At 38.1% G+C, this 27717-nt stretch overlaps 1 protein-coding gene across 1 annotated transcript in view; it reads right to left on the reverse strand.

The window, feature by feature from the left end:
* Positions 1-27368, reverse strand: part of SCGN (secretagogin, EF-hand calcium binding protein) — a 37049-nt gene extending 9681 nt beyond the window's left edge. Inside the window, exons 1-5 of the mRNA XM_072152415.1 lie at positions 27133-27368; positions 26449-26516; positions 8567-8659; positions 5154-5243; positions 3994-4050 (exon numbers count right to left, since the gene is read on the reverse strand). Coding sequence (XP_072008516.1) covers positions 3994-4050; positions 5154-5243; positions 8567-8659; positions 26449-26516; positions 27133-27202 — 378 coding nt within the window. The 5' untranslated portion in view covers positions 27203-27368. The remainder of the gene's footprint in view (positions 1-3993; positions 4051-5153; positions 5244-8566; positions 8660-26448; positions 26517-27132) is intronic.
* Positions 27369-27717: the final 349 nt, after the last annotated feature.

Below are 27717 nucleotides of genomic sequence, written 5' to 3' on the forward strand. Positions count from 1 at the left end.
CGAATGTTGGATTAAGCAGAGTAACTTATTTACTGTATATACTCAAGTATAAGCCGGGGCACCTAATTTTACCACGAAAAACTGGGAAAACGTATTGGCTCGAGTATAAGTCTAGGGTGGGAAATGCAGTAGTCTCCCCTCATCAATAAAATGTCCAGTAGTCTTCCCTCATAAATGAAATGTCCACAACAGCCCCTCCAAATAATGTAAGCAGAGAGCCCGCATTAATGTAATTTCCAGCAGAGTGCCCCCATTAATAAAATGTCCAGCAGAGTGCCCCAGTTACCGAAACATCCAGCAAACATCCAGTAACATCCAGCAAACAGTAACATCCAGCAAACAGTAACATCCTCTTCTCCCCGCAGCAAGTCTTCAAGGGTTCCTGACCGGGACTGCAGATGCACGTCTTTGCGATCTGCTGTCACACAAACTATGACATCAGCAGGCGGTGACACTGTCACGTCTTAGTCTCTGTTGGAAGATCGCATAGACGTGCAGCAGCACCAGGAACCTGAAGAGGACAACTGGTTCAGCGCCAAAAAGTGAGTACTAACTTAATTTTTTTTATATACCTGATTGTAAGCCGAGTGATGCTTTTTTAAAAAAAATTGTGCTTAAACTCTTGGCTTATACTCCCATGCTGCCCGCCCTGACCTCCTGCCTTGGCTGCCACCCCGGACAAAGTTGCACCTGTGGAACGACCTGGTGGTACCACGCCGCATCAAGTGCAAATCGCTTTGCGGTGGGCTCTGGTGAAAACCGGGTGCCACTTACATTCTGGTCCCAGGTGTCAGCTTATGTCATCGTCCGCAGTGGTCCAGTGGGTCCATTACCCCTGATCCTGACTTAACAAAGAAAATGGGCAGTTCCCTCTATTCACTTACACTACAAATTGAGTTATCATGTTCAGTTAATGGGTTAAGTCATGCTATTCAGTGCTACATTTATATATATTTTATTAATATAATATATGTGCTGAAAATAATCTGCATTTCATTCTTGACATTGCTATTGTTGATAAACGATAATAGGTATTGGATTCAGAGAGTAATTCACTTGGTGTCAGGGTTGTATCATGATGCTGTATACTCTCTGGCAGTAAGATCATTTAATTTTAAGCATCTGACAATAAAAAATACATGTCAGGACCAAGCGGATATAGTTTAATGTATTATTCACAGTTTGGCAAATGTACTCACTAACTGAAATGATGTATGATAAGAGAGAAGGCTGAACAAATGGATACCAGTCACAGCTGGCATTATTCTAAAGCTTGTGTGTGGCACTGTAAAATATCATTTATTCTCATTTACTAATGGCTTTGTGCAAAACATACACTAAGTGGACGGTAATGTTTCCTCTGGGCAATGTGTTTACTGTCCAAACAGATGCGACTTTTTCCGTTGTAATCATTAAACACTCAATACACAACTAATCATTTATATGACCAACATTACAGCAAAAAAAATTTATGAATAAGATATTTATCTTGCTGGAATTATCAAGAGGATTGAGTTGTAGAGACCAAATATTGTTGTCTAGACTGAAGACACTCATTTATTTTATTGTATTGTATGATTTGTACTAAGCAGATGTTATTCCCTTGAGCTTCAATAAAATGAAAAAATAAAAAATGTAGGTCTGGTAAGTGACGGGAATTAAGGTATTCTTTAAGAAATAATAGCTGTATTTTTATTAATGTAATTGTGAGGTGTGGCTGTCACATTGAAGATGGCTATGTTCAATCCTGACAGCCTTTATTCTCAGGATCACGATAGCGGCAGTTGTCCCCTACTGCATGCACAGTCATGACAACCTGTCACTGTGATTTTACGACCTTTGCTCTTTACTAGTGTTATGGATGTTTCCATGGTCTTAATGTACAAAGCAAATGGGCACAGCCACCAATGTCTACTCATCAGCCCCATATATGTACCCATAACTATTCACTCAAGAGAGATTTCCTTTTCACTTGGCTTATGCATCTGAAAGGGGGCCGTCCTCCACACTTTTTGACTCCCTTGGTCCATGTCACTTGTTAAAGGGAGCTTGTCAGGGTAGTTCTATTGCTCAAACCCCAGGTATACCTTAGGAAAATACCTTTCAATGATGCTTTATCAGGTGTATAGAAGCAAGTTCAATCTGACCAGATAACGTGTTCCTTGAAGACGTTTCAAACCATGATTTTTGAGAAATGGACCTTTTAGCATACCGGTAGCTTTTAGGTGACCATTGTTTAGGCTGCATGCATCTTCTGACTACTTCACTTTAAGTAGAAATACATTTTAGAGGTGTTATGTAGAAACATCCTACCTAAAAATGGAATGGGTTCCACTTTCTAATTAAATTCAACAATGGGCACCCCAAAGCCTGCAAGCTGAATCTAACATTACATAAGATTCAATGCAGTTGAGTTACAAATATGTTAAATTGCTGAACTGCAGAATCCATTATAGTTCCACCAGACCTCACCTCTACCGTATATGTAAAACATCACCATCAAATCTGTTGGTTTGAACAATATAGTGGAACCCATGAAGATGTTGTGTGGCAGGCTGTAAATAGTGCTACAAGGTAGAGCCAGAATAGGTGGCTGCCTAGGGCACCATAAAGAGATGAGGAATAGAAATAAATGGTAGAGATATTTGATGGGTTACATCATCCACAAGTGTATTTTAAGTAAGAACTCTAGGAACCAGAGGAGAAAAGAGATAAAATTGATTGTCTAATTTGGCTGTTGAAAAAAATCTGAAATTTCCTAACTCTCGTATAGAAAATATTTTATAGCATATCATAAAAACGCATTAAAACTTAAAAAATGACAACCCAACCAATGGGAGGCATAAACACAAGGGTAGCGCTCACTTTCGTCGGACTGTGCGCCTATTTCAGGGATTACATGACTTGGACAGTGTCTGCGTGATCCTTTTTTTGTGCAGCTGGGCTAGCTTCCATGCGACACTATTTAGGGGGCTATCCGACTGAATGGGACTGAGAGTGGGATTTAACTTGTCGGACCTGAGCGGGGAAGCGACACATTCAGGATATTGGATGCACAATCTCAGTGAATCACGGCAGAGTGCATTATCGTCGAACAATGTACTTTCAGTGAACTCCAGTGGGAATATAAGGAAATGTGCCCCCTAGGGTGGTATGTATCATACACCGGCTACAGCGATCCTCTCCCCCACTCCCTGGCCAGCCGTGTAAATACAATGGGGCAGATTTACTTACCCGGTCCTGTTGCGATCCAGCGGCGCGTTCTGTGTGGAGGATTCGGGTCTTCTGGCGATTCACTAAGGCAGTTCCTCCGACGTCCACTAGGTGTCACTGCTGCGCTGCAGTTCATCAGAATGCAGTGAACTTCACCAAGCCAGGCCGGGAGCAGGTAAGTGCGTGTCCAGTGACAATTTTTTTTTTTAAATGCGGCGGTTTCTCTGAATCCGTCGGGTTTTCGTTCGGCCACGTCCCCGATTTCCGTTGCGGGCTCGCCGGCACCGATGCGCCACAATCCGATCTCGTGAATCAAAAACCCGGGGCAATTCAGGGAAAATTGGCCAAACCGGAAAAATTCGGGTAACCCGCCGTAAAAACACGATTCGCGCCCTTAGTAAATGACCCCCAATGTTTATATGTTTGTAAAATGCAAAAATTTAAATAAAAGTGACTTGATTTAAAAACAAAAAAGGTGTAAACAAAGAGACCACAGGTGATTTTTTGCCCATTTCACTGCATTTGGATATCATCACTAGGATATCACTAGCACAATTTGATAGATGGAAAACAAGCCCTAACGTGTCTCATGTACATAGAAAAATAAAGTTATGGATTTCTGAAGGTGAGAAGTGAAAAATGGAAAACACAGAAAGGAAAAAAGGGCAAAAATGGGAAGGGACTAAAAATGAGGTAATTTGTAAAACCCTAATCATAGTTGAAAGTATATAGTGCTACCAGAAAATAAAAGATAGAAAATAAAAGGCAAAAAATATTTACCCTGAGTTCCACAGCAGAAATAAATCCACTGCTATCTTCATCATATTTCCGCCAAATCTGAAAATAAAAACTGTTTTGTAACTCAGTAATTTGTAAAACATAGATACCAGGGGCATAATGATAGGGGTAGCAGCCATTGCAGCTGCTTTGGGCCCCGGAGTGTCAGGGGCCCCAGGATGCCGACCTGTCACACGGAGACAGGAATATAGCATGTACACTGTTATATACATATTATGCTGCACATTGTATTGTGACATCTTCCACAGTACACTGCTGATCTGATGTAAGTGTGTAAGTGTATTTATAGTGTATATGTTTGCTGTGTGTGTGTGTATATGCTGCATATATTCCGTATATGTGTATGTATGCTTTCTGTTCATGTATATACTGTATGCATATGTGTGTATGATTTCCACATACTGTATGTATGTGTGCATATGCTAAATGTATGTATATACATTCTATATGGTAAGTTCATACTGTATATATGTGTATATATGGTGTGTTTATACTGAATCTCTATGTATATGCTGTGTATATATACACTATATATGTTTATAAAATGTTTATATACAATACAGTATGTGTTTGTATTTGATGTGTATATACAGTATAAGTTAATAAATGTATGGATGCACACATACTGGTTGTGTGTGTATATACTGTATGTATGAGTGTATAAAAGTATGGTTGAGTACATTAATGGTTGCCTGTGAGTGTATACATCTATGTATGTATGTGCATGTGTGTGTGTATATAAGTATATAAATGTATGTATATCTAAATGTATTAATGTGTGTGATTGTATAAACATGGAGGTGTACAAATATGGATATATTTTTAAAGGGAAGAGGAGGGGTATACAGAAGTCTGCTATGGGGCCCAGTCTCTATACATTAGATTTCAATCCATTACAGTAGATTAGACTCTTGTCAATGCTCACATAAATATTGGAAATGTCTATATTTTTAAATGTATGTGCTGTTTGCAATATTTTCCAACCATTTTATTTTGTATAAGAAATGTGCTTTTCCTAGTAAAATGTACCTCTATTTTCCTTATAACTGACAAGCTATTAATTTAACCTGTGTTAGACCAAACCATGACCCTTCTCCATAAAGCTTTAATGGGGCAGTTATATCCCCTATATTCATACTTACTCGCATAAACTCCACACTATTATCCAAAGGGGTTTCTCTACGGAAAAGTAACAGAAAGTTTTCATCTTCTGGCAAAATCATATTGGCAAGCTGGAGAACAAAAAAATTATGTTAGCATGAAGGTACAAATTCACTGTAAGAATTGTTGTACATATTGAAACTACATCATGTACAATATTTACTGACACATTTACTGTACATTTACTATACATTTTAACTTTTCTAAGTAGAATTTGGGGACTGAGCAGTATGAAGTCGTTTTAAAGAGAATTTAGCCTTAAGTCCTTCAAGAAGAGGAATATGGTCTCTTGGGACATAAAGATGCTTCTCTGCACCAGAAGTTAATGTTTATTTTATGTCAAGAGTTGGGCAGGTTTATCCCTGTTAGTATTTCAGATACTAAGTAAATGCAGCTTAATACAGCTCCTGGAAATGGTCTGGTGGATAGGGGGCATGTGCACTGTCTATCTCTTGTCAGATTCACAGCTTAAGGTGTTCTGCATTAGTCACTTTTTGGCATCTCCACAAGTTTTTTCCTTTCTAGAATATGTCATTGCGTCAATGGAAGAGTTGAACATGTGTTACAGTATAACACATAGTAATTATGAAGAAAGCACATTAAATTATTTATAGCAGTAATGATTATTTGACCATGCATATATATATCCACATTATTCCATTTTTCAGTTGTTATAAATGTTATAAATATACTCAATTATTTGTTGAGTGAAATAATTATATTCAATTATTTTTTTTAATAAGCTGCTTGAATTTATTGATACAATATCATTAGAATTCTTAACAGATGTATATTTTGTATGCTATATAAAAATATTTTTATACATTAAATATAATTTTTAATCCGTTCCTTTGTTGAGTATTTGCATACGGCACATTTTATTCATACTATTTTATATATTTTTATACAGAAGTCTAAATTCTACCTCTAAATTACTTTGAATGATTACCGTAATTCCTGTCTGAAAAGAGACCACTGGGGGAAGGGGCACTTGTTGATGACAGATTTATACATTTTGAATTAAATATTAAATTACATCTTCCATCAGTTTGACTGAGGGTAGATATGCAGAACCATTTAGATATTTGTACATTGTAATGAGGTCTCTCTTTAGTCTTTTTTTTTCTAAGCTGAATAACCCTAAATTTAGGAATCTTAATAAATAATCTTTGTTGCTGCCCCAATTCCAGTTCTACTATGTCCTTTTTATACAATGCTTCCATAAACTGTACACAATGGGGCAGATTTATCAAGCAGTCTGAAAGTCAGAATATTTCCAGTTGCCCATGGCAACCAATCACAGCTCAGCTTTCATTTCACCAGTGCTCATGAATATTTTAAAGGGGAGCTGTGATTGGTTGCCATGGGCAATTGGAAATATTGTGACTTTCAGACTGCTTGATAAATCTGCCCCAATGTGTGGTCTGACCAGGGATTTGTATAAGGGCAAAACTATGTCCTTATTATGAGAATCTGTTCCTCTCTGGATCCCATAATTTTATTTGTCTTAGCAGCAGCTGCCTGGCTCTGGTCACCATTAGTGATCCCCTTCCTCCATTGGTGGAGTTTACCCTCCGCCAATATCCTCAACCCCTTGTATATTTTGTGACACAAAGAAATATTATAACACTATGCACCTTCCAAAAATAGCACTGTCCAAAAAAAATTAGTCATGATATAGAAAAGCTGTTATAGAATAATCCAGCATTTACTAAAATAAATTACTTATAATTAAGGTCAATAAAACCTCAGTCATTGTCATCTGTTTTCTGTTTCAATAGTTTTTATTGATTTAGTAATCTGTTTTCTATTAACGGAAATCCACGGTCTGATTCATACCTTACACAGCAGCGTCACTGACTGAATCCATTCTGCACCCTGATGCATGATCTGGCAGTAAAATAGTTTATTTATGGTCTCCTTTTCCTACAATGATGTTTTAAAAAATATGGCAATGGTCTGCAAGTGATCCATGAGCTGTCACAAGAGTCCCCTCTGACTGCACAGGCAGTGCGAAAACAAATGCAGCAGTGTTACAATGATAGCGTTATCTGAGACCTCCGGAGCTGGTTACTTTAGTGACAGGTCTCGGTGACAGGTCCTCTTTAAATAATGCTCTTATGTTGCAATCCCACTATGCCTACATTGTTTTTCACCATGCTTGTTAATGCTTCGTTTCTAAAGTCTACACCAGGTAACTAAATACCTAATGTGAGTCCGATCATCATTTTTGAAGTCCGGCTTATTCATTACTCAAGCACATAGTTCTTAATTGACATACAATTCTCAAACCCATGCAATCATTATCTCTGTATTGTCCTTCCCCCCAGTTTATGTTCTTTTCTGCTGCGCAGTCACTGACACCGGTGACCTTGGTTGAGCTTCAAGAACACAAAAATGGAGATGAGATGTTTGGGCTGGCAAGTACTGTAAGTGCTAAAGATTCCGTATGGAATGGGGAGATTGGCATGGGGAGTAAAATGGGAGTGGTAAAAGAGAAATCTTCTGTTTTGGAACAGTTGTGCACTGAAAGGTACTGGTTTTACATTTAGGCCCCTTTACACTTGCGTTGCAGATCACGTCAGAGTTTGATCTGGGAGCGATCAGGGTTTGGTCAGTGAAAAACGCACATTTTGCATCAGAGTGCAATCAGTTTTCAGTCAGAGTTTGTTCAGTGTCTCAGTTTTTCATGCGCATTTTCAATGCAATTTCAATGCAATTTCAATGAGTTTCCACACGCATTTTCTGTGCGTGAAAGGACTCAGGACTGAGCTCTATCTTTTCTATGACAATTGCTGCATGAAAAACGCATTGCACTTGCAGGTGTCTCAGAGTGTGATGCGTTTTTGATGCATCTCCATAGACTTGTATGGTGCGTTTTTCACGCGCGTGACTTGCAAAAGTAGAGCATGTTGATATTTAAACGCGCGTTAAAAAATACGCGCATGTGTGCATGAAAAAAAATGCAAGTCTGAAAAGACCCATTGATTACAATGGGTCAGAGTGCAATGCAAGTTCTGCGCATCAAAAGCACCCGCAGAAAACGCGTATGAAAAACGCAAGTGTGAAAGGGGCCTTAGTGGAAGAGCTGAGCTGGCCAGTTCTCTTTGAATGAATGAATCACAAGTTTGGCAGAGTTTTTTGCCCCCCAAAATTATTGTCTGGCTTCTCCTATTCTATAAGATTATGCTGGCAGATTGGACGACATTTTCGATGTGACAGGCTTAAACCTTGTTTTAAACACAAGTAAACTCTTGCTTACCAATATTACTAATATGAAACGCTTAAACTATTGTATTGTTCTTCACAGTACTCTGTCAATTAACTTTTTTCATATTTATAGTGCTTAATAGTGATATTTTTTATGTGTATTCCAGTGCTCCTGTAGGTTTACCTCTTGGATCTGTAGACGTCCATCTGATGTGACATCATAAGCGGACATAAATCGGTCCTTCACCCTCTGGACTTTCTCTGTAGTTATTGCATTCTAGAATTAAGTAAAATATAATTTCTTAATGAATTTTCAAGTTTCCACATCCTTTAATTAAGCTTTTCTCTTAAAAGTGTTTCAGCTTAATAATTTTAATTTGTCTTTTACTTCTCTTTTATACTCTTCTTTGTAAGTCTTGGTTTTCTATAAAAAATCTAGAAATGTCTAGCATCAGACATTCCTGACCATAAAATGGCTGCAGATGGAGGATCATGTAATAGTTATGTTCATAAGCAATTGTATTATGATAGTATTCATGAATATAAGATCAAGGTCCCGGCAGGGCCATTGTTCATGGACAGATAGGGTCTTATTTACTAAGGGTCGCGCGCTGTACTTTCGTTGGACTTTGCACCTTTTTCAGGATTTGCATGGCTTGGAGAGGTATTTAACAGGTGTCTGCGCTGGGATTGTGTCGCACGCGATTGTTTTCTGTCACAGATGTGCTGGCTTCCATGCAACACAAATCAGGGGGCGTGCCATCGTACAATCCGACTGATTCGGACTGAGTGAGGGATTTAACTTTCAAATTGTGTCCCAATGCACTAACATGAATCCACAAAATAGATGTGAACTCTGTCGGACGTGAGCGGGGAAGCGACACATGCACGATAATCAGGTGCACAATCTTAGTGAATCAGGGCACTGTGCATTGGAGTCGGATAATGCACTTTCGGTGAACTCGGGGGATGGAGTAAGTAAATCTGACCCATAGAGATCACATGAACCTTCGTCTACTGCCATTTTATGGTCAAAAATGCTTGAAAAGACAGGAGGCTTCACTTTACATATCAAGATCTATTAATAGATTGGTAAATTACCTAATATCCCTATACATTTATACATACATACTTATATGCATTTTTTTCCAGGATCTTAGCTTTACTTAATACACCAAACTGCACTCCTGTGTGAGATCTCTTCACTGAACACAGCACAGTCACTGTCCTCTGCTCAGTGAGAGCAGTAGCATGCTTCTGGTTAGATATTACAGCAGTGGGAGGGGCTGGGTAGCAGTATGCAGACATCAAAGAACACAGCAGTTTGAGCACAGACACTGGATGCTAACAAAAGTTGTCACAAATAATAATAGAAAGAGGAAAGTATGCAAAATGTCAGGATAATTTACACAGACAGCTGTATTTAAGTTAGGTGTATTATCATGATATGCTTTTGAATTCCTATATTTTAGGATATTACTACATTGAACTCAATATAAAAGGTAACAACTACAATGCAAGTTTTACAACAATTGTGAAGTGAAAAAAGATCATAAAATATTGCTGTCCTCATTGTTGTAGCAAAAACTCCATAACTGATGCAATGCATATCATATGTCTATGGACAGATCTGATAAAGAAGCTCCATATACTGTAAAAACACCGGTGGTGCAATCAATTTGTTGTGCCGCCTGTATCATGGAGCGTGTGCACACCTTGTTCTACTGTGCTGCATTCTTCATTAATCGTCGCTGCTTCTTAAAGACAGAAACAATTTAGCCTTTCTCTTAGCGCTGTTATTGGGCCCCAAGTGCATGTGCTCCAAGTTGCACTTCAATGTAGCCTAACAGATATAGAAAGAATGGTCTGATTTTTATTAGTTTTTTATTATAAAAAACCTGGACAAAGTATCTGTCTGTAGGTCTGTCTGTCTATCCATCCTGTTATTATGTTATGTTACACAGTACGGCTTTAAAAAATGTGAAGACCTATCATCAAAGCTCTTGTCCTCTTGTTATGCTGACAGAGATTTGACAAAAACTGTAAATGATTGTCAAAGTTTAGAGAACATGTCACTGACATTCAGCTAGAAAACTGGTGTTTTCTAGCTGTCATAACTAACATTCCCAGAATGTCTGCTTTATGTTGGAATGTTTTTTTATGTGTCATCTCATTTTTCTAGGATGTTACAAGGTTTAGAATTATGGCTGTGATTTTTCACATTTTTATGAAAATTGTAAGTTACCTGTAAGTTACCCCATTATAGAAACTACGCCCCTCAACATGTGCAAAACCATGTTTGAGAAGTTTGTTAACCCTTTAGATGTTTCACAGGGGCTAAAACAAAATGGAGGTGCGATTATATGTACGTTCATTTTGGGCAAATAGTTAAACATTCACAATGGATTTAATAACTGAAAGCTCTACAAAGTTTATCCTGAGTTTGCCGATATCCCATATGTGGTGGTAAACAGCTGTATGGTCACATGGCCAGGAATGATAGGAGCACTATTCAGAGCACATTTGTATTGTCGTATCATACAGGTTATACAGGCGGTCCCCTACTTAAGGACACCTGACTTACAGACGACCCCTAGTTACAGACGGACCCCTCTGCCCTCTCGTGAAGCTCTCTGGATGCTTTACTTTACTCCCAGGCTGCAATGATCAGCTGTAAAGTGTCTGTATTGAAGCTTTATTGATAATCCTTGGTCCAATTACTGTTGAAACTCCATATTTTGTATGTAACTCTGCCTGTAATTGGGTTATTTGGAATGCTTATTTGCATAATTTGCAAAGCCTTTTTTTTTGTTAAAACAAGGCCATAAAAAGCTAAAAGAATTGCTGATTCTGCCAGAGGAGGCACACACCAGCATGTAAGAGTGCTTGGTTTACAATCCTTGATCTTGGTGTAGACTTCATTTAACCCCTTCATTTAAACCCTTCCCTCGGCAAAGCTGCCAACGGCTTCAAAAAGATGGTGGCGAATGGACACCGCCATCTTGGTAACAATCGTCGCTCCCCGTGATGTCATCGGGGAGAGGCAATCGGTCGCCATGACAGCCTCAGGTCTTCTGAAGACTCAAGGCTGCCTCCTTTTAACTCATTCATTACAATGTGCGATTTTCACATTTTAATGAATGAGGTATAAAATCCCCATATACTACCATACTGTAGTATGCCAGTGTATAGTAGGATCGATCAGACAACCTAGGATTAATGTACTCTAGGGGGTCTGAAAAATAATGAAAATAAAAATTTTTAAAAGTTTTTAAAAAATTATAATAAAAAAACCTAAACATTCTAATCACCCCCCTTTGCCTAGAAGTTATATGAATATGAATAAACAGTAAAAATCATAAACACATTAGGTATCGCCACATCCGAAAATGCCCAATCTATCAAAATATAATAACGGTTTTTCACTCACAGCTCCGTACACCAAAGTATGAAAAAGTTGTTAGCGCCACAAAATGGCGAAATAAAAAAAAAACATTTGGACAGGAGGTTTTAATTTTGGTAAATGTATGAAAACATTATAAAACCTATACAAGTTTGGTATCCCTATGATTGTACAGACCCAAAGAATAAAGTACACGTCATTTGGGACGCAGAGAAAGCTGTAAAATCCAAGTCCACAGGAAAACTGCACAAATGCGTTTTTACACCATTTTCACTACATTTGGAATTTTTTACCCACTTCTCCGTACATGACATGGAATATTTGTTACGCAGAAAACAAGCCATCACAGAGCTCTTTACAGGTAAAAATATGGGGAGTGAAAAATGGAAATGAACAAACAAAAAAGGACAGGTCGTTAAGGGGTTAAATGGCTATTTTGCAAGAAGAATTGTTCTTTTTACTGGTCTTATTTTCGGGCATGTTTCATTTTTTTATCACATTTTTAAACATTTTTTGTATTGATGATTGATAATTTTTCGCAGAAAGTCTTTTTTTATGGTGTTCACCGTGCAGGTCCAATAATGATTCTGTTTCATTGTACAGAAGTTTTTTTATGGGCTTATGTTTATTTATTCTAAAAAAAACTTCAACTTTTTTTTTTCATTTTTTACAAACCTGGGCTTGAACCAGCAATGCTCTGATCCTTGGTTCAAATCCAAGATACTGAACTGCAATACTAATTCCCAGGAGGTATCTGAATGTGACATTGTAATGAATCCTATGTAAAAACGCCATATACTGAAATACAGTAGTATTGCACTCACAGGGCAAACACAGATGCATTTGGCTTAGTTTCACTGTATTGAAAGATAATGATGGCCATGGCTATAATTACATCTTTTTACAGGAAAACTGAGAAAACTTCACTTCTGCTCTGTGTTCTGTGTTTCATGCAATCAATTTTCATGCAACCCTCTTCCAATGTAAGTCTTGACTATGAAATAGTGAAAGGAGGCATAGGAAAAGTGAAAAAATGGGGAAGAAAGAAGAAAGCATAAGAGAAAAAGAAAAAAAGGGAAAGGAGCGATGATGAGGGGTCAGATGGTTTAAATAGCAGTTAATACAATAGATGTTTTAAATCTGTGTAGGGTAAAGTTTTCACATTATTTAATGTTTAAAAATATTTTTGTTTAAAATATTGACCTTAAAAAAATCTCTATAAAAACACTTCTGTGTCAGTCCCTTTGAATGGATTTATACTATGGTCTATGGGAATGCTCCCACTTATATCTTTCATCTTTATTTCATTATTACATATCTATTTAATTATGATCCACACACTGCTATTCCACGCACTGTGCCTGGTTGCCAAGAGAGATGTCTGCTGCCCATTTTTTCTATACATTTTGGTCTCAGGACTAGGGTTGTGGAGTCGGTAAGTTAAACCTCAGACTCTTCAATTTCCCAAAGTTCGACTCCAAATCTGACTCCAGCTCCACCAAAATGCTCACCAACTCTCACTGTTTTCCTGGTAACTCTAGCAGTGCTGAGATAAATGTGGGCATTCCTTCCCAGCAGGGCCAGATTATATAGGGTGGTCTCCCATGGCATGAGCCCGGACCCCCACCACTTTGCCCTTAATGAGGCACCCACCAAATGGCGGCTGCCTTAAAGGACACCTGTCATCAGGTCTGTGTCACTAGTCCTGTCACCTTTACCTGTTGGAGCAGCTCACAAGGATCCCATCTCAGCCTTTATCTAGTCATTTCATACATTAATCATTGTAAAATCATCTATTTTTATCATGTAAATGAGGCTGGTCACATGGTCAGAGGCAGTGATGTCACTCCTGTTACCCCTCCCCTCTCCTCCCCCTGCTCATGTCTGTGTGTAATGTATAGTAAAGCATGACTAGTGTGTGTGCTGCATCTGCTGACATGCTGTGTCTTCCTAATATACAGGTGAGAGACAGACATCAGCTACACATGAATCTGACATGTTCTGCTGTAACATGGCTGCCTGGCGCGGCTGTATCTCTCCTAAACACACACACATGCACACACAGGCTGCAGGGGGCGTGGCCACCAGCACCAGGAAGCACATCATTATACAGCCTCACATCATTATACAGACTGTCAGTCATGCACTGGGGGTGTGGCTGTGCCTCCCACTCATGAATAGAGTGGACAGCTTGAATATGCTAATGCTTCATTGGACATTTCACAGGTCATTTGCATACAGCTTTAGGACTTCATTGCTTAGGTTTACAGGCATGTAGAGGGACAATGAGGGGATAGAGGCAATGCTCTCTAATGGCAGTTTATGAAAATATATTTAGTTTAGGGGGGTTATTTTGCATGACGGGTTCTCTTTAACATCCGGCTCAGAGAACTGGAAGTTTCCAACACACTTGAGGTTATAGTTATCACAGTGGGCTGTATATATATTATTATAGGGGGCTGTATATAGTTATTATAGGGAGCTGTATATATTATAAGGGGGCTATATATAGTTATTATAGGGTGGATATTTATATTATAAGGGGTGATTTATAGTATAAGGGGGCTGTATATAGTTATTATAGGGGGCTGTTTATATTTATTATAGGTTGCGTATATAGTTAATATAGGGGGGTCTGTATATATTTATTATTATAAGGGGGTGTATTTAGTTATTTTAGTGGGCTGTATATAGTTATTATAGGGGGCTGTATATAGTTATTACAGTAGGCTGTATATATTTATTATAGGGTGGCTGGATATATGTTTAGTACTGTGGGAGATACATATATATTTATTACTGTGGTGGCTGTATATATTAATTACTAGCTACATTTATTTTAATGAAAAAATTGTGGGGAGGGCCCCCACCAGTGTGCACCCAGGGGCCTTCACCTCCATTAATCTGGCCCTGCTTCCTTGTGCCTTTTTCTATAGCAGAGTGAGTATGTACATTAAGTACATCGTACATTCATCTCAACTAAAAGGGAGATCAGGGGTGCACAAGCTGCGACCAGAAAAGCCTTGAGTAGCAGTCCGCACCCTGATGACAGTATTTTTTATGTGTTAGATACTAGTGGATGTTCACAAGCTATAGGAAAGTGTAGATAAACCTGTACCCTGATGATCTAAGCACAGTGGGACACATTTACTTACCCGGTCCAGTCGCGATCCCACTAAGGGATTCACTAAGGTCGTGCGCCCGATATCCAGTGGGTGTTGCTTTTGCGCCGAGGTCCACCGGAGTTCACCTTCTTCTTCCTGGTGCATGTAAGTGATCTTGCGACACAAATCGTTTTTTAAATTCCGTGGTTTTTCCTAATCCATCGGGTTGTCCAACAGCCACGCCCCCCGATTTCTGTAGCGTGAAAGCAGGCGCAGATGTGCCACAATCCAACCGCGTGTGCCAAAATCCCGGGGCAATTCTGCGCAAAAACGGAAATATTCGGGAAACCCGAAGAAAGTGCGGCGTTCGGACCCTTAGTAAATGAGCCCCAATGTCTGCACACAGCATCTCAAAGAGGAATCATGAAGTGTCTGCTTTGAGAGTTCCCACCCACACCCTTCTTCTTACACTGACCACTGAGTTCTAGGTGCTAAAACATCAATAAAACTGAGTAAAATTGTAAAGTAAGGGGTTATAATTGATCTTTATTATGTAAACACTGCTAGGGGATTAAAATCTGAGAGCATTCTTTCATGGACAAATCCCTTTAACATGAAACAATCCTTAAATAATAGCTTTGTTCTGTATTCTAGGCAAAATGTATTAATTGTCTACCGCTGGCTGCATCTCCACTTCGCCTTGGCCACATTATGACTGAACCATATTTTCTCACCCTAATAACAAGCCTTTAAAATCAAAGTCCTTTATGTCACAGTTCAAACTTCAAGCTCATTGAGAGTTGTAATCATACAGAATAACTGTAAAGCTAATATATCTTCAAGGTCCAAGTAGTTCACAGATATCAGAACAGTATCCTGGCTAAGTTTCGTAAACCTAAAGATAGCTCTGACCTTCAGTGACAATTACACAGTTGCTGTTCCTTTCTACACCAGACAAATAACAGCTAGAATCTGATATGTTGCTATGAGCAATATTTCCATTTGTGAGTATTTGAATCCATGCAAAGTGCTATTGTGATTCACCTTTGTAGCGTTGCAGTGGTATTTAATTACCAGTATTTGTTTTATTAAGAGAAGTTTATAGCAGTTATGTTTCACAGCTCTTATTCTTCAGGTTATAGCAGATAATTGCCTTGAGGTTCCATGCAGCTAGGGCTTTATAGTGACAAACAGTGTAAAACCAAATCTCAATGACTGTTTGGGTATAAAAGAGAAAACATGATAGATAAATGATATAAAATGTGTCCCTCTACTAATTTAACTGTGTGGTCATTTCTTCTAGTTCAGCTACAGTATACTAATAAGATGATTAGCAGTCAGGTAAGTAGTCTTCAGAGTGTCTTCACTAGCCCTGAGCCACTCATCTGACAATATCAACTAGTGGCACCTACTAACCCCTTACGGACGCAGGGTTTTTTCGCTCATTTCTCGCTCTCCACCTACAAAAATCCATAACTTTTTCATTTTTCCGTGTACAGAGCTGTGTGAGGGCTTATTTTATGTTACTTTCCCATGATGTTATTTATTATTCCATGCCGTGTAATGGGAAGCATGAACAAAATTCCAAATGTGGAAAAATTGAATAAAAAATGCATGTGCGTTACGTTCTTGTGGGCTCAGTTTTTACAACTTTCACTCTGCGCTCCAAATAACACGTCTACTTCATTCTTTGGTTTGGTACGATCACGGAGATACCAAATTTATACAGGTTTTATTGCGTTTTAATACATTTTCAAAAATGAAACTAATGTGTACGAAAAAGGGAAAAATTTTTTTTGCCATCTTCTGACACTAATAACTTTTTCATACTCTGGTGCACGGAGCTGTGTGAGGTGGCATTTTTTGCGAAATGAGGTGATGTTTTCATTGCTACCATTTTTCCCTATCAGTTCTAGGGAAACGGGGGTGATTTGAACTTTTAATATTTTATACATTTTTTACATTTTTTTAACTTTTTCTTTTTTTTTAAAAACTATTTCTTAGACCATCTAGGGTACATTAACCCTAGAAAGTCAAATTGTTCCTCCCATATACTGCAATACTACTGTATTGCAGTATATGGCATTTCTGCACACTATACGTTACAATGAGCCACTGGCTCATTGTAACGAAACTGCAGAAATCATTCAGCCCCGGGTCAGACGAAGACCCGAGGCTGTCATGGCAACTGATCATCCCCCCCCCCCGATGACATTCGGGGGAGTGAGATATGAGCTCTGTGCACTGGAGACACATTTTCCTGGAACTGCAGCTGCCTTAAACTGTGCACAGGTCTGCCACCTGCTTATCATTCATCCATATAATCAGGTGCGCCTTATAATCCGGTATATATGAATCTAATTTTAGCAGACATTTATTGATGGTGTGCCTTATAAACCGGTAGTCTGAAAAATTCGGTATATCTTGTGCCTCTTTCACACATTCAGTTTTTTAGGTGTAGTTTTTGAAGCCAAAAACAGTTGTGAATCATAATTGTTGAGAACATATCATTGAGAGAAGCTGCTCCTTGCCTTTTTTTTTTTAACTCCACTGCTGGTTTGGACATCAAAAACTGTGTCTGAAAAACTGTACGTGTTAACGCACTCTAAAGCTTAAACTAAATTATGGAAGAGTTGGCTCACTAGCTAACACACATTTACTTAAAGACTAAGGCTACATTCACACTGCCGTTGCCCGCCGTACCGTAGCACGTGGCAACCTCAGCGCGCACGGAGAGGAGGAGGAGGTGAGCGCAGCTCACCCCAGCCCCTCTCCGTAGGAACATATGGCACAGGGCGCCGTACTACGGAGAAAGATAGGACATGTCCAATCTTTTTCCGGGGTACGGAGCGGTGCCCAGAAATATATGTGACATAAAAAGCAAACATATATTCTACATAACTTTTATTGACATGTTTGTTTAACATTCATGTTAATGAAATACAGATGGGAAAAGCCACTGTGATTCCCAAACCACAAGGCTGTGAAAAAACATTAACAAGTCTTCAGTCAAATAAATGAATTGTTGAAAATCCTTCACAAGTTCTCCAGAATCTATTAATATGAAAAATCATTGACAAGTCATTATCACAGACAACATATCCCTCATAATATATAAATCAATCCTTTTTGGTACTTCCACCTTACAAAAGTCCACTACATATGAGACTCTCTGTTGGTTGTCCTTAATATTACTTAAAATTTTTGCCATATGTTGTAAGCAACCTTCGGGATGATTCTGGGTGTGTCCTTACAACAATGGAACAAACTTACCCCCCTGTATGCTATACGGTGGGATGTGTCACCTGATGCCTCCTTCTCCCCGAGTACTGAGGGAGGAGTGAACATTGGCATCAGCCAGTGATTGGCTGCTGCCAATATTTGGGCTGTTTCCCCACTGATGTTAGTGTCCTTTTATGGAGAGTGACATCACTGGGGTCTTCCCTGCTGCTGAGGGATGTATATGGTCAGTTGAGGCCAAGGGAAAGTAGTACAGCCCAATCTATCCCCCATAGACTTCCATGTACTCAGTTGAGCAAAAAAGTCGCTCAGCGGGGAGAAGAGGCTGCAAAGTAATATCTTGCTACATCTTTCCATCCTGCTTTTTGCACAGTATATGACATATAGTGGGCAGACAGAGGGAAAAACTATAAACTTATAAAGTATAAGTCTATGTATACACTGAGAGTATATATATCATTACCTTTCCATAATTAATAGTTCAGGGCATGATTATAAACTTTTTAGTACACTATATTAAATACTATATAATTTTAGGTAAAACAGCAGTGCCTTTTTACTACTGTTTTTTCTCCTGTATTGAGCAAAGTATCTGAAAGACTTTGAATACAGTAGATAGACATTCATAGGAGGCTCAAAATTAACTCCTTCCATTACTATTAACACTTGATCATTCAGCTGTCTGAACTGGCTGTAAAGAGTTAATTCATTCAGAACATGATCAGCTTCACAGTGAAGTAACATGGGTAGCCACCATAGCAGCTGCCACTACGGGCCTGCCCACCTGACAAGCCACACTAAAGAAGGAGGAGAGAGAGCAGATAGAGCCGAACTACACAGACTGCTTACATAAGGAAGAAAGCCAGGGAAAAAGTAGAACATAAGGACATATCACTTCAATAAATTATATATTACAAAGTTTACTTTTAGCATTTCCGCTATTGATTTATGGAATTTTGTTAAAAGTTTTGTTACACGTTAAGCTACAAAGCCTAGACCACAGACAGTCTAGTTTGTTAGCTAATTGAATCTTTTAAGGAGCTAAAAAGATGATTGATTGTTTCATCATCATTTTTCTGGTGTTTCATCTCTCTAAGTAAACAGGGATATACCGCAGATAAGTATACTTTCTCATTCCATTATGGTCAGGTTTTAAAGGATCACAGCCCTTTTTTTTGGCTCTAATCATTAATAATTTGTATGGTTCTTTGTATGGGGCCATAATAGGCTACCTGGAACAAATTTATATTAGTTGCTTACCAAATATTACAAGCCAGGTCAAGCAGTCTTAAACATCATATTTATTGTGTGTTTTTCCTTTTATATTTTCTTCGACAGCTGTGGATATGTACATTTCTCATGACACATTTGATTTGGATATGGACAACATCACGTATTAAATATTAATTTTCCTATTATCTAGGATGTTTTCATTAGTATGTGTATTGGTAGAACAAGCTGTGCTGTATTAGATCTTTAGACTGTTTATTGGACCTGGATCATGAATATTCTAAACAGGCTAAAGTAAAACTGTGGAATATGATTTAACAAACACAATGTTCTGTGCCAGAAAATATTGGAAAGCTTTAGAATGTTTGTACTTGGGAATACTGCCAGCTGGCATAAGGAAAAGGTCTCCATAAGGTAGAAAACTCATATTCTGAAATCACCTAATGGAACCTATCCAGCAGACCATGCTTAACATGGCGGCTACCTATATCAAGATTGTTTTCCTCTTTCTGAAGAAAAGCTAAAGATGTGTCCCCACTTTCGTTTTCTTTTCTCTGGGCATGTCTAGAAATGGATGTTGCGTGATATTTCCTAATATCACAATATTATCTTTATTGTTGTTATTGATTTTGACGAAGTGCTTGTATTGTGTTTGCATTTAGTTTGGTAAATATGTCCATACAGCACATGAGGTTTACAGTGGTACAAGACATACTAAACTCACATCTCTATCTGACAAAGAAATAAAGTCCTCTTTCTATTAGCCGTCACACAGCAGCAGGAAGACTCTTACCCCACCTTGTTTCCATAATGTGGTAACAGTTGCACAAATGTCTCCTTCAAGCATGAAGTAGAACTTAAATGGTACTATTCTTCTTCTAGCAATACAATAAGATGACTGTGCACATTACTGGAGGCCACACCTATGGGCTTAAGGATGGTCAACAAGCACATGTTAAGCCATTATCAAATGTGCAGTGTCCACTAAAGTTTGTAGAAGCTGTACATCACCAACATGTGCCATGGACCCTACAATTTGTTAGAAGAAAATACTGTACCTATAGAGGACACAAAAGGTTAGTACCATTAATGTACTGTACAACGGGGGCTGCTATTACCATCTAACACACTAATACTGTCTAAGGGATACGGAAATCTGGGCAGCAATTTGTGCAGAAATTAGATGTAACTGGACAAAGTAATTATGGTCTGGGCAAAATATAGAAGATGCAAAATGAAAGCCTCCAAATCAAATATAATGTCTAACGTGAATCCCAGGCTAGTGTATAACAAATGCTAGTTTGATAACTTTAGGGTCTAGCTTAGGTTTTAAATAACATTTGGGGATTCAAAAGTTTGCAATAGGACCAAGCCTATTTTCTTGTATATGTCTGTATTCTTCTTTTATAACAATTTCCTATGTTTATTCCCAACTACTGTTGTCTGGCAGGCTTTTAGAAGAGTTCAAGATAGATAATTATAGCATTTGAAGTACTGTAATATGCAGTGGCGTAACTACCGCCGTAGCAGCTGTAGCGATTGCTACAGGCCCGGGGATGCACGGACTTCGTGTGTCCCCGGAGTGTCGGTGCCTGTCGGATCGTGCCCCCGGGCCCCTACCTCTGTGTCCACTCCTAAACCCACCCCCTCCGTGAGCTGCCCGCCCCCTCCGAGAGCCGCCCACCCCCTGCACAGGAGAATGCTTGCGCCCCCCCGGCACAGGTGAACGCCCGCCCATCCCCCTGCATGCTGGCACCCGCCCGACTAAGCACCCGCCTAAACAACACTCCACGCTGCCGAACAAGCAGCTGCCCGACTCCCCCAAAACTCTGCGTCTCCCACCCCCTTCTGCGGCCGAACAAGCAAAGGCCCCCCGGTCGGCAGAACAGGCACCCGCCAGACTCCCCCAGAGTGTACCACAAACCAATCCCCCCCTCCCCCCGCGGCCGAATATGCAAAAGCCCCCCGGGCAGCAGAGAGGGCACCCGCCCGACTACCCCAGAGTGTGTGGCCCCCCCCCAAACAAGCACCCATTCGATCACCCACCTACCCGCCAGAACACCCACCTGCAGCCACGGTCGGGTGGTTATCCATACAGCCCCAAAACATCCGAAAAGGTAAGTATATACATGTATTTATCTGTGTATGTATTGTGTATTATTGTATATATGCATCTACTGTGTATATATGTATATCTGTGTATATATCTGTATATATTGTGTATTATTGTATATATGCATCTACTGTGTATATGTGTATATACTGTGTATATGTGTATATGCTGTGTATATGTGTATATGCTGTGTATATATTGTGTATTGTATATATGCATATACTGTGAATATATGTATATCTGTGTATATGTGTATAGCTGTGTATATGTGTATATATGTGTGTACTGTGTATATGTGTATATATGTATATACTGTGTATAATCCCAAAAATAGGCAGCACTCGAAGAAGTCCAGCATTAGGTGAAAAAATGTTCTTCTTTATTCCATGTTTATAGTACAACAAAGTACAGCGACGTTTCGGCTTGCTAGTAGCCTTTTTCAAACATGGAATAAAGAAGAACATTTTTTTCACCTAATGCTGGACTTCTTGGAGTGCTGTTTGTATACGTGATTATATAGTGTGTGTGCTGTTTGTATTTTCCTTGAGTATATACTGTGTATATATGTATATACTGTGTATATGTATATACTGTGTATATGTGTATATATGTATCTACTGTATTTATACACGCACATATTTATATAAGCATATATATGTGCACATTTAAATATATGCACATATATGATGTATGTGTGTTTTTTCATATGCTGTGTATATGGTATGTATGCATATGCTCTATATATATGTATATACTGAATGTGTGTGTGTATTTCCCACATGTGTGTATATGCTGTATATACTGAATGTGTGTGTGTATTTCCCGTATGTGTGTGTGTATATGCTGTATATACTGAATTTTCTGTATGTGTGTATATTCTGTATGTATATGCAGCATGTGTGTACATGGCATTTTTATACTGCATGTATGTGTATATATGGTCAGTGAATACTGTATGTGTGTTTAATAAATATATATATATATATATATATATATATAGTATATAATGTGTAAGCAGTATGTGTGATATTTATATACAGTATGTGTGTATATACTTTATGAGTTTGTATATACAGTGTAACAGAGTGCATAAATGTGTGTGTATACGTGTATACTTGTATGTATATAGGTGCGAGTATATGAGTGTAGAAATTTATGTGTGTGGATATAAGTATATAAATGTATGTTTATAGGAGTGTAAAAATTTGTTTAATTGTATAAACATGTCTGTATAAGGGTATATTCACAATAACGTGTGAGGGACGTATATCTGGCTGCAAATTTGCTGCCGGATATACTTCCCTCATATGCGTCTATAGCACCTGGGCTCGGTACGGTGAGCACAACGGGTACTCGCTGTTTCAAGCCGTAGCCGCAAAAGAGAGAGAGCGTATCTATGGCTGTAAGAATGGCTATGTGGCTCTATTCTCTATGGAGAGGGGAGGGGTGAGCCGCTATCACCTCTCCTCCTCTCCACCGCGCCAGATATGTGCCTGCTACGCTATAGCCGCGCACACGTTTATGTGAATGCAGCCTAAATATGTATATATTTGGGGGGGGGAGCATGTAGAAATCTGCTATGGGGCCCAGCCTCTCCAAGTTACGCCCCTGGTAATATGCTATTGAAACATGCTTGGGTTGTTTCATTGTCCATTTGTAAATCACAAGGGTGAGAAGAGGAAGGGATTTGTCACTAAAAATCTGTATGCGCCTCTGTCTTACACTAATTCTACTGTATGTCCAATTGTGTTCAGTATTCAGAACTGTGATCAATTTTAATTTGTTTGAACCCTACAGTTTTGAAAAAAATTACACTACAGTTTACTGTCTGAAATGCACTGACATATTATGCATATGCCATGTATACCATTTTTGGCTCAAATGTACAACCATGCTGGAAAATTATGCTTATTAAATCTGTGTCCCTGATAAGCTATTTTATTAACCAAATAAATGAATAGAGGCATACAAGTATGTGGCATTTTGTGGGCCGAATTTGTCAAATTTGTGTCTTGATGTATTGATCTGCCATAAGTTTCCTACACTTATTTTTTAACCAGTTCAAGACCAGAGAAATTTGCACCTTCTGGACTAGGCACAATTTGTCAAGTTTTTTTTTACACATATTCTTCTGGGGGATATGACATTATTATTGTATTATTTTTTCTGTATATTTAGCTTTAAACTAAATTTTAGGTTTAAATAAACAAAAAAAACTTATTTTTTCCATTTTAGCTGTAACAAATGTCTGTTTAAAGGTAGACTAGGTGAACTTAATGACTAGTGGGGGCAAATACATTTTGGTGTATATTTTATGTGTTTTCTTATTTTTAATAAATTCTTTATTTTAAATTTCAACATAAAAAGTCACACATATACCAGTAACATTTAACACACAATCCATATGTATAACATTAGACCTTTTCATCTTAAGACCTAGACATACACCCACTAGACTAACATATACCCCCCACTCTCTTGACCTCCCCTCCGCCCCCAGCACTCTATATCACAATACATGCTTTAGCTGCATTGAGCAAGTGTTTAATTATCAATCATTTCTAAACCTTTATTGAGATAATTGATATATGATATAAACACATTGCAGGTTCAAACTGCAAAATACAATCCGCCATCTTAATTATTATTCTCCATTTCTCTTTTGTATAATTTGTATTATTGGACAACTGCAAAATATGTGCATAATTGTCCCTATTGATTCCCTACATCTCCAACAACATTAAGAAACACTGGGATACTTTTTATATAGTAAATCTATGCAATCCTATAAATATCTTGTATCCTGTTTCCTGTATTGACTTGCTATTGAAGAACTATATATATAGACTATACATATCAGCTATATGTGTCTCCAAAAAGATCATCTGGAGATTCTGTTCCTATAGTCTGATAAATTTGGGTTTGTCTTTTTCTGGGGGATTTATAAACACATTTTATATTAATAAATATGAATGTACAGTCGATTCTCTATCTGAGCAGAGTGATTCAAACAATGTTCTACAATATAATCTTTACAATATATACGGAATCCTTGGGTAAGCCTTCAATAAAATGCTTGTTGCCTGAATCTCAGAAAAATATCCAATGCATAGGGGTCCTACCGTTCCCAAATTTTGTCAAGTGACATCCATTCCCCATTGCTTATACAGACTAAAGAAAATTCCGGGTTGCCCAGTATTTGGAAAAGTGGTTAAGGATTTGTAAAGATATATTTTCCTGTACCAGTTCCTTGCATATCTTCAGGGAGGGGGAAATTGTTGGATGCTTAAATTCTGCCATGGTGCCTGGTGCTCTCCAAGATGCTGCTTTTAAAGGTATTGCAGAAATGATCTCTTCCATCTTCAACCAATGTTTTTTCTCAAAGTTATAGTGCCAGTGTTGTGGGGCTGCATAATATCTTATGCAGTCTTATTGTGCCATGTACATTTCTGCAGTATTAAGGAAAGCTCTTAGGGATGCTCATAGGGAGTGATTGGAAAAAGTATAACATTCTTGGTAAAACATTCTTTTAACAGGACACTCTCCCCAACCAGGTATGTGTCATGTTATCATCCTATGTATCCAAATCTTTCAGCAGGGTTTACAAAATAACAGGATGGTCGGCCTCAAAAAGTTACATTTATTCATTTTTTTGACTTTTAATTTTTTTATTTCTTACATTTTGTCCCTCAAAGTTCAGTACCGGTATATACTTTTGGAAAATTTATTTTTTCAAATATAATTTTATTTTAACACCTTACTTTTCTCTGTACACAGGTCGCTGTGCAGCCCCATTACAGATGAAAGGTGCACTAATACAGTGATGACTTCTTGGGGAGCAGCAGCTTCTTTACACAGATTTCACAGTTATTACGTCTTTTGTTGTGTGAGCACAGGGATGGATAGAGGCAACAGACCTGTCTCTGTGCTCAAGCAGTACCGGTATATACTGCTTTTGTCTTCTCTTCAGGGTCCCTTGCAGCTGCCAGCAGCAGGACACCCAACACTCAGTAGCCACCTAAAGTCTGCACTGTAAATATTCAGTGATGTGGGCTTCAAGGACCTGACTGCCCTCGGTAAATTTACAGTGGCAGTTTATAACCAATGAAATACCCCCGTTGAGCCCAGTCTTTATGATTGCAGGTATAAAATTTAAATATATATGCTTTTTCTATTATTGATAAAGCGTTTACTGTTAATGTGTACTCTATGTACAGTTTATAACAAAACCTGAAGGCTCACTGATTATACATAAATAGATTTGTAATCTACAGCATGTTATGATGTCATTGATCTACTGAACATTTGCCTTTGTATACACAGCAATACAACAGACTTCACTGCTTAATATATCAAGAAATCTACTGAACGATGAGCCATTACAGCAACTGTGATGTAAGTGGATTCATTCAAGGTTACCATGCTCAATCGTATATACATTTAACAGAGAACAGTGAAGTATATTCATGCAGCAATGCTGTTGTGCTAGAAATATTATATTTCTATTAGAAAGATCTATAGATATGATGGTCCTATATATATATTAGCCTTATTTGTGCAATAAAGTAAAATACAACTAACCTAACAACACGTATAGTGAATAACAGAAAACTGTGTAACCTCTCCAAAAGCCCTCCTCTTTGTGAAGACTCTCCCTCATCCTAACCAGATTTCATGGGATAAATTCTTAAATTTGCCATATTATCCATACTATCTTCTCTAAAGACATCTTTTTTTTACCATTTTGATGGTGATCTCAAAGAGCTTTCACAGAAGGTTAGACCCTAGTGTGAAGCCATAACTTAAATAAGAAATTTAGGTTGTAAGCACACCTGGAGTTATACAGAAAATTGGGATTTATAGGCATGATGACAACCCCTGTACAGTGCTGTTTAAATATTTGCATAACCTACATATTGAAAAGCACAATAATACAGTTCAGCTTATTCACAATAACAATAATAATATTTACTTACTGTGCCCAGTTTCTTAAGAAGATGGCAAAAAAAGTCATCAAGTTCTTTACCTTCAATATAACCATTATCTAAACATAAAGAGAATATATTTCATTATGTTACTTATCACCTGGGGAGGACTTCAGTATATTATGTGTAAGGTGATAATGCCAACTTATCTAACACAGAAAGCAACAGTCAGGTGAATGATATAAGATTGATTTATATGACATTACTATTTACAGTAAAACCTTTCTAGGTTAATACAGGTCACAATGTCAGGGTCACACCAGGTCTAGAATCTAGCTAATATTTTTTAGTATCCTTAAATCTTTTTCTTCAGTAAAATGTATTTGAAATCAATTTCCCTGGAAATGGAACACAAATTACATTGGCAAAATAATCTGGTTACTGCTGTGATATCCCCAAGTGGCTGCTAACAGACATTCAGTGTCACTTTAGTGAAAAAAATCCAGAGAACACATTGTAAGTAATAAGTTTTATGATTACACTGCAGAGAATAGAAACTACAATACCTACGTAAAGTGTAATATATCTATTCATATCATATCTATCCCTCTATCTCATATTAAATTATTGTTATCTAGGTGTAATAAACATATATATGAAATATACTTTGCTGTATGTGTGACTTACACTAACACCCAACACTTCACCCTATTTGTAAAGGTTCTCTCTTCTTACCATCAGAGTCAAAGCGCTGCCAAATTTCTAGGAATTCTGCAGCATCCAGCTTCAGGAAACCGCTGTCCATGGTTCTGAATAGGATTCAGTACTGAAAGTATCAGACACTGTAGAGAGTACAGAGGGAGCTGAACCTTCTCTCTCCACTTTAGCTCAGTGCTCTATTTATAGTGTCTCTCTATCTCCTCCCTTGAAAGACTTGTTGCTTTGCTTGCAGGAGGCAGTCTTGTATCTGCAGCATATGCTAAAGGGTAAAGTCCAGAAAGCCTTATCAGGATTCCTATTATCTAGCAACTGCCCTGCATCACTGCCATATGGTTAATATCACAGACTAAGCTGCATATAGCAAGTGCATTCAGCAGCACTCTAGTAAAAACTACATCCACAGAAGAACAGTACATCAATGACTGCTCAATAAGTAAATATTAACATGTTACACTAATCTCATGTAACAATTTGTCACAAATGCGTTCTTTTAGGAGTATGTATTACATTAAAATCACTTTCATTCAAATATACTTACAAATCTTTAACTAATTTTATCAACAATTGTTTTATTTATATGAAAGGGCGATAAATCCACAT

This window comes from Engystomops pustulosus, chromosome 5, assembly GCF_040894005.1.
Source record: "Engystomops pustulosus chromosome 5, aEngPut4.maternal, whole genome shotgun sequence".
Lineage (NCBI taxonomy): Eukaryota > Metazoa > Chordata > Amphibia > Anura > Leptodactylidae > Engystomops > Engystomops pustulosus.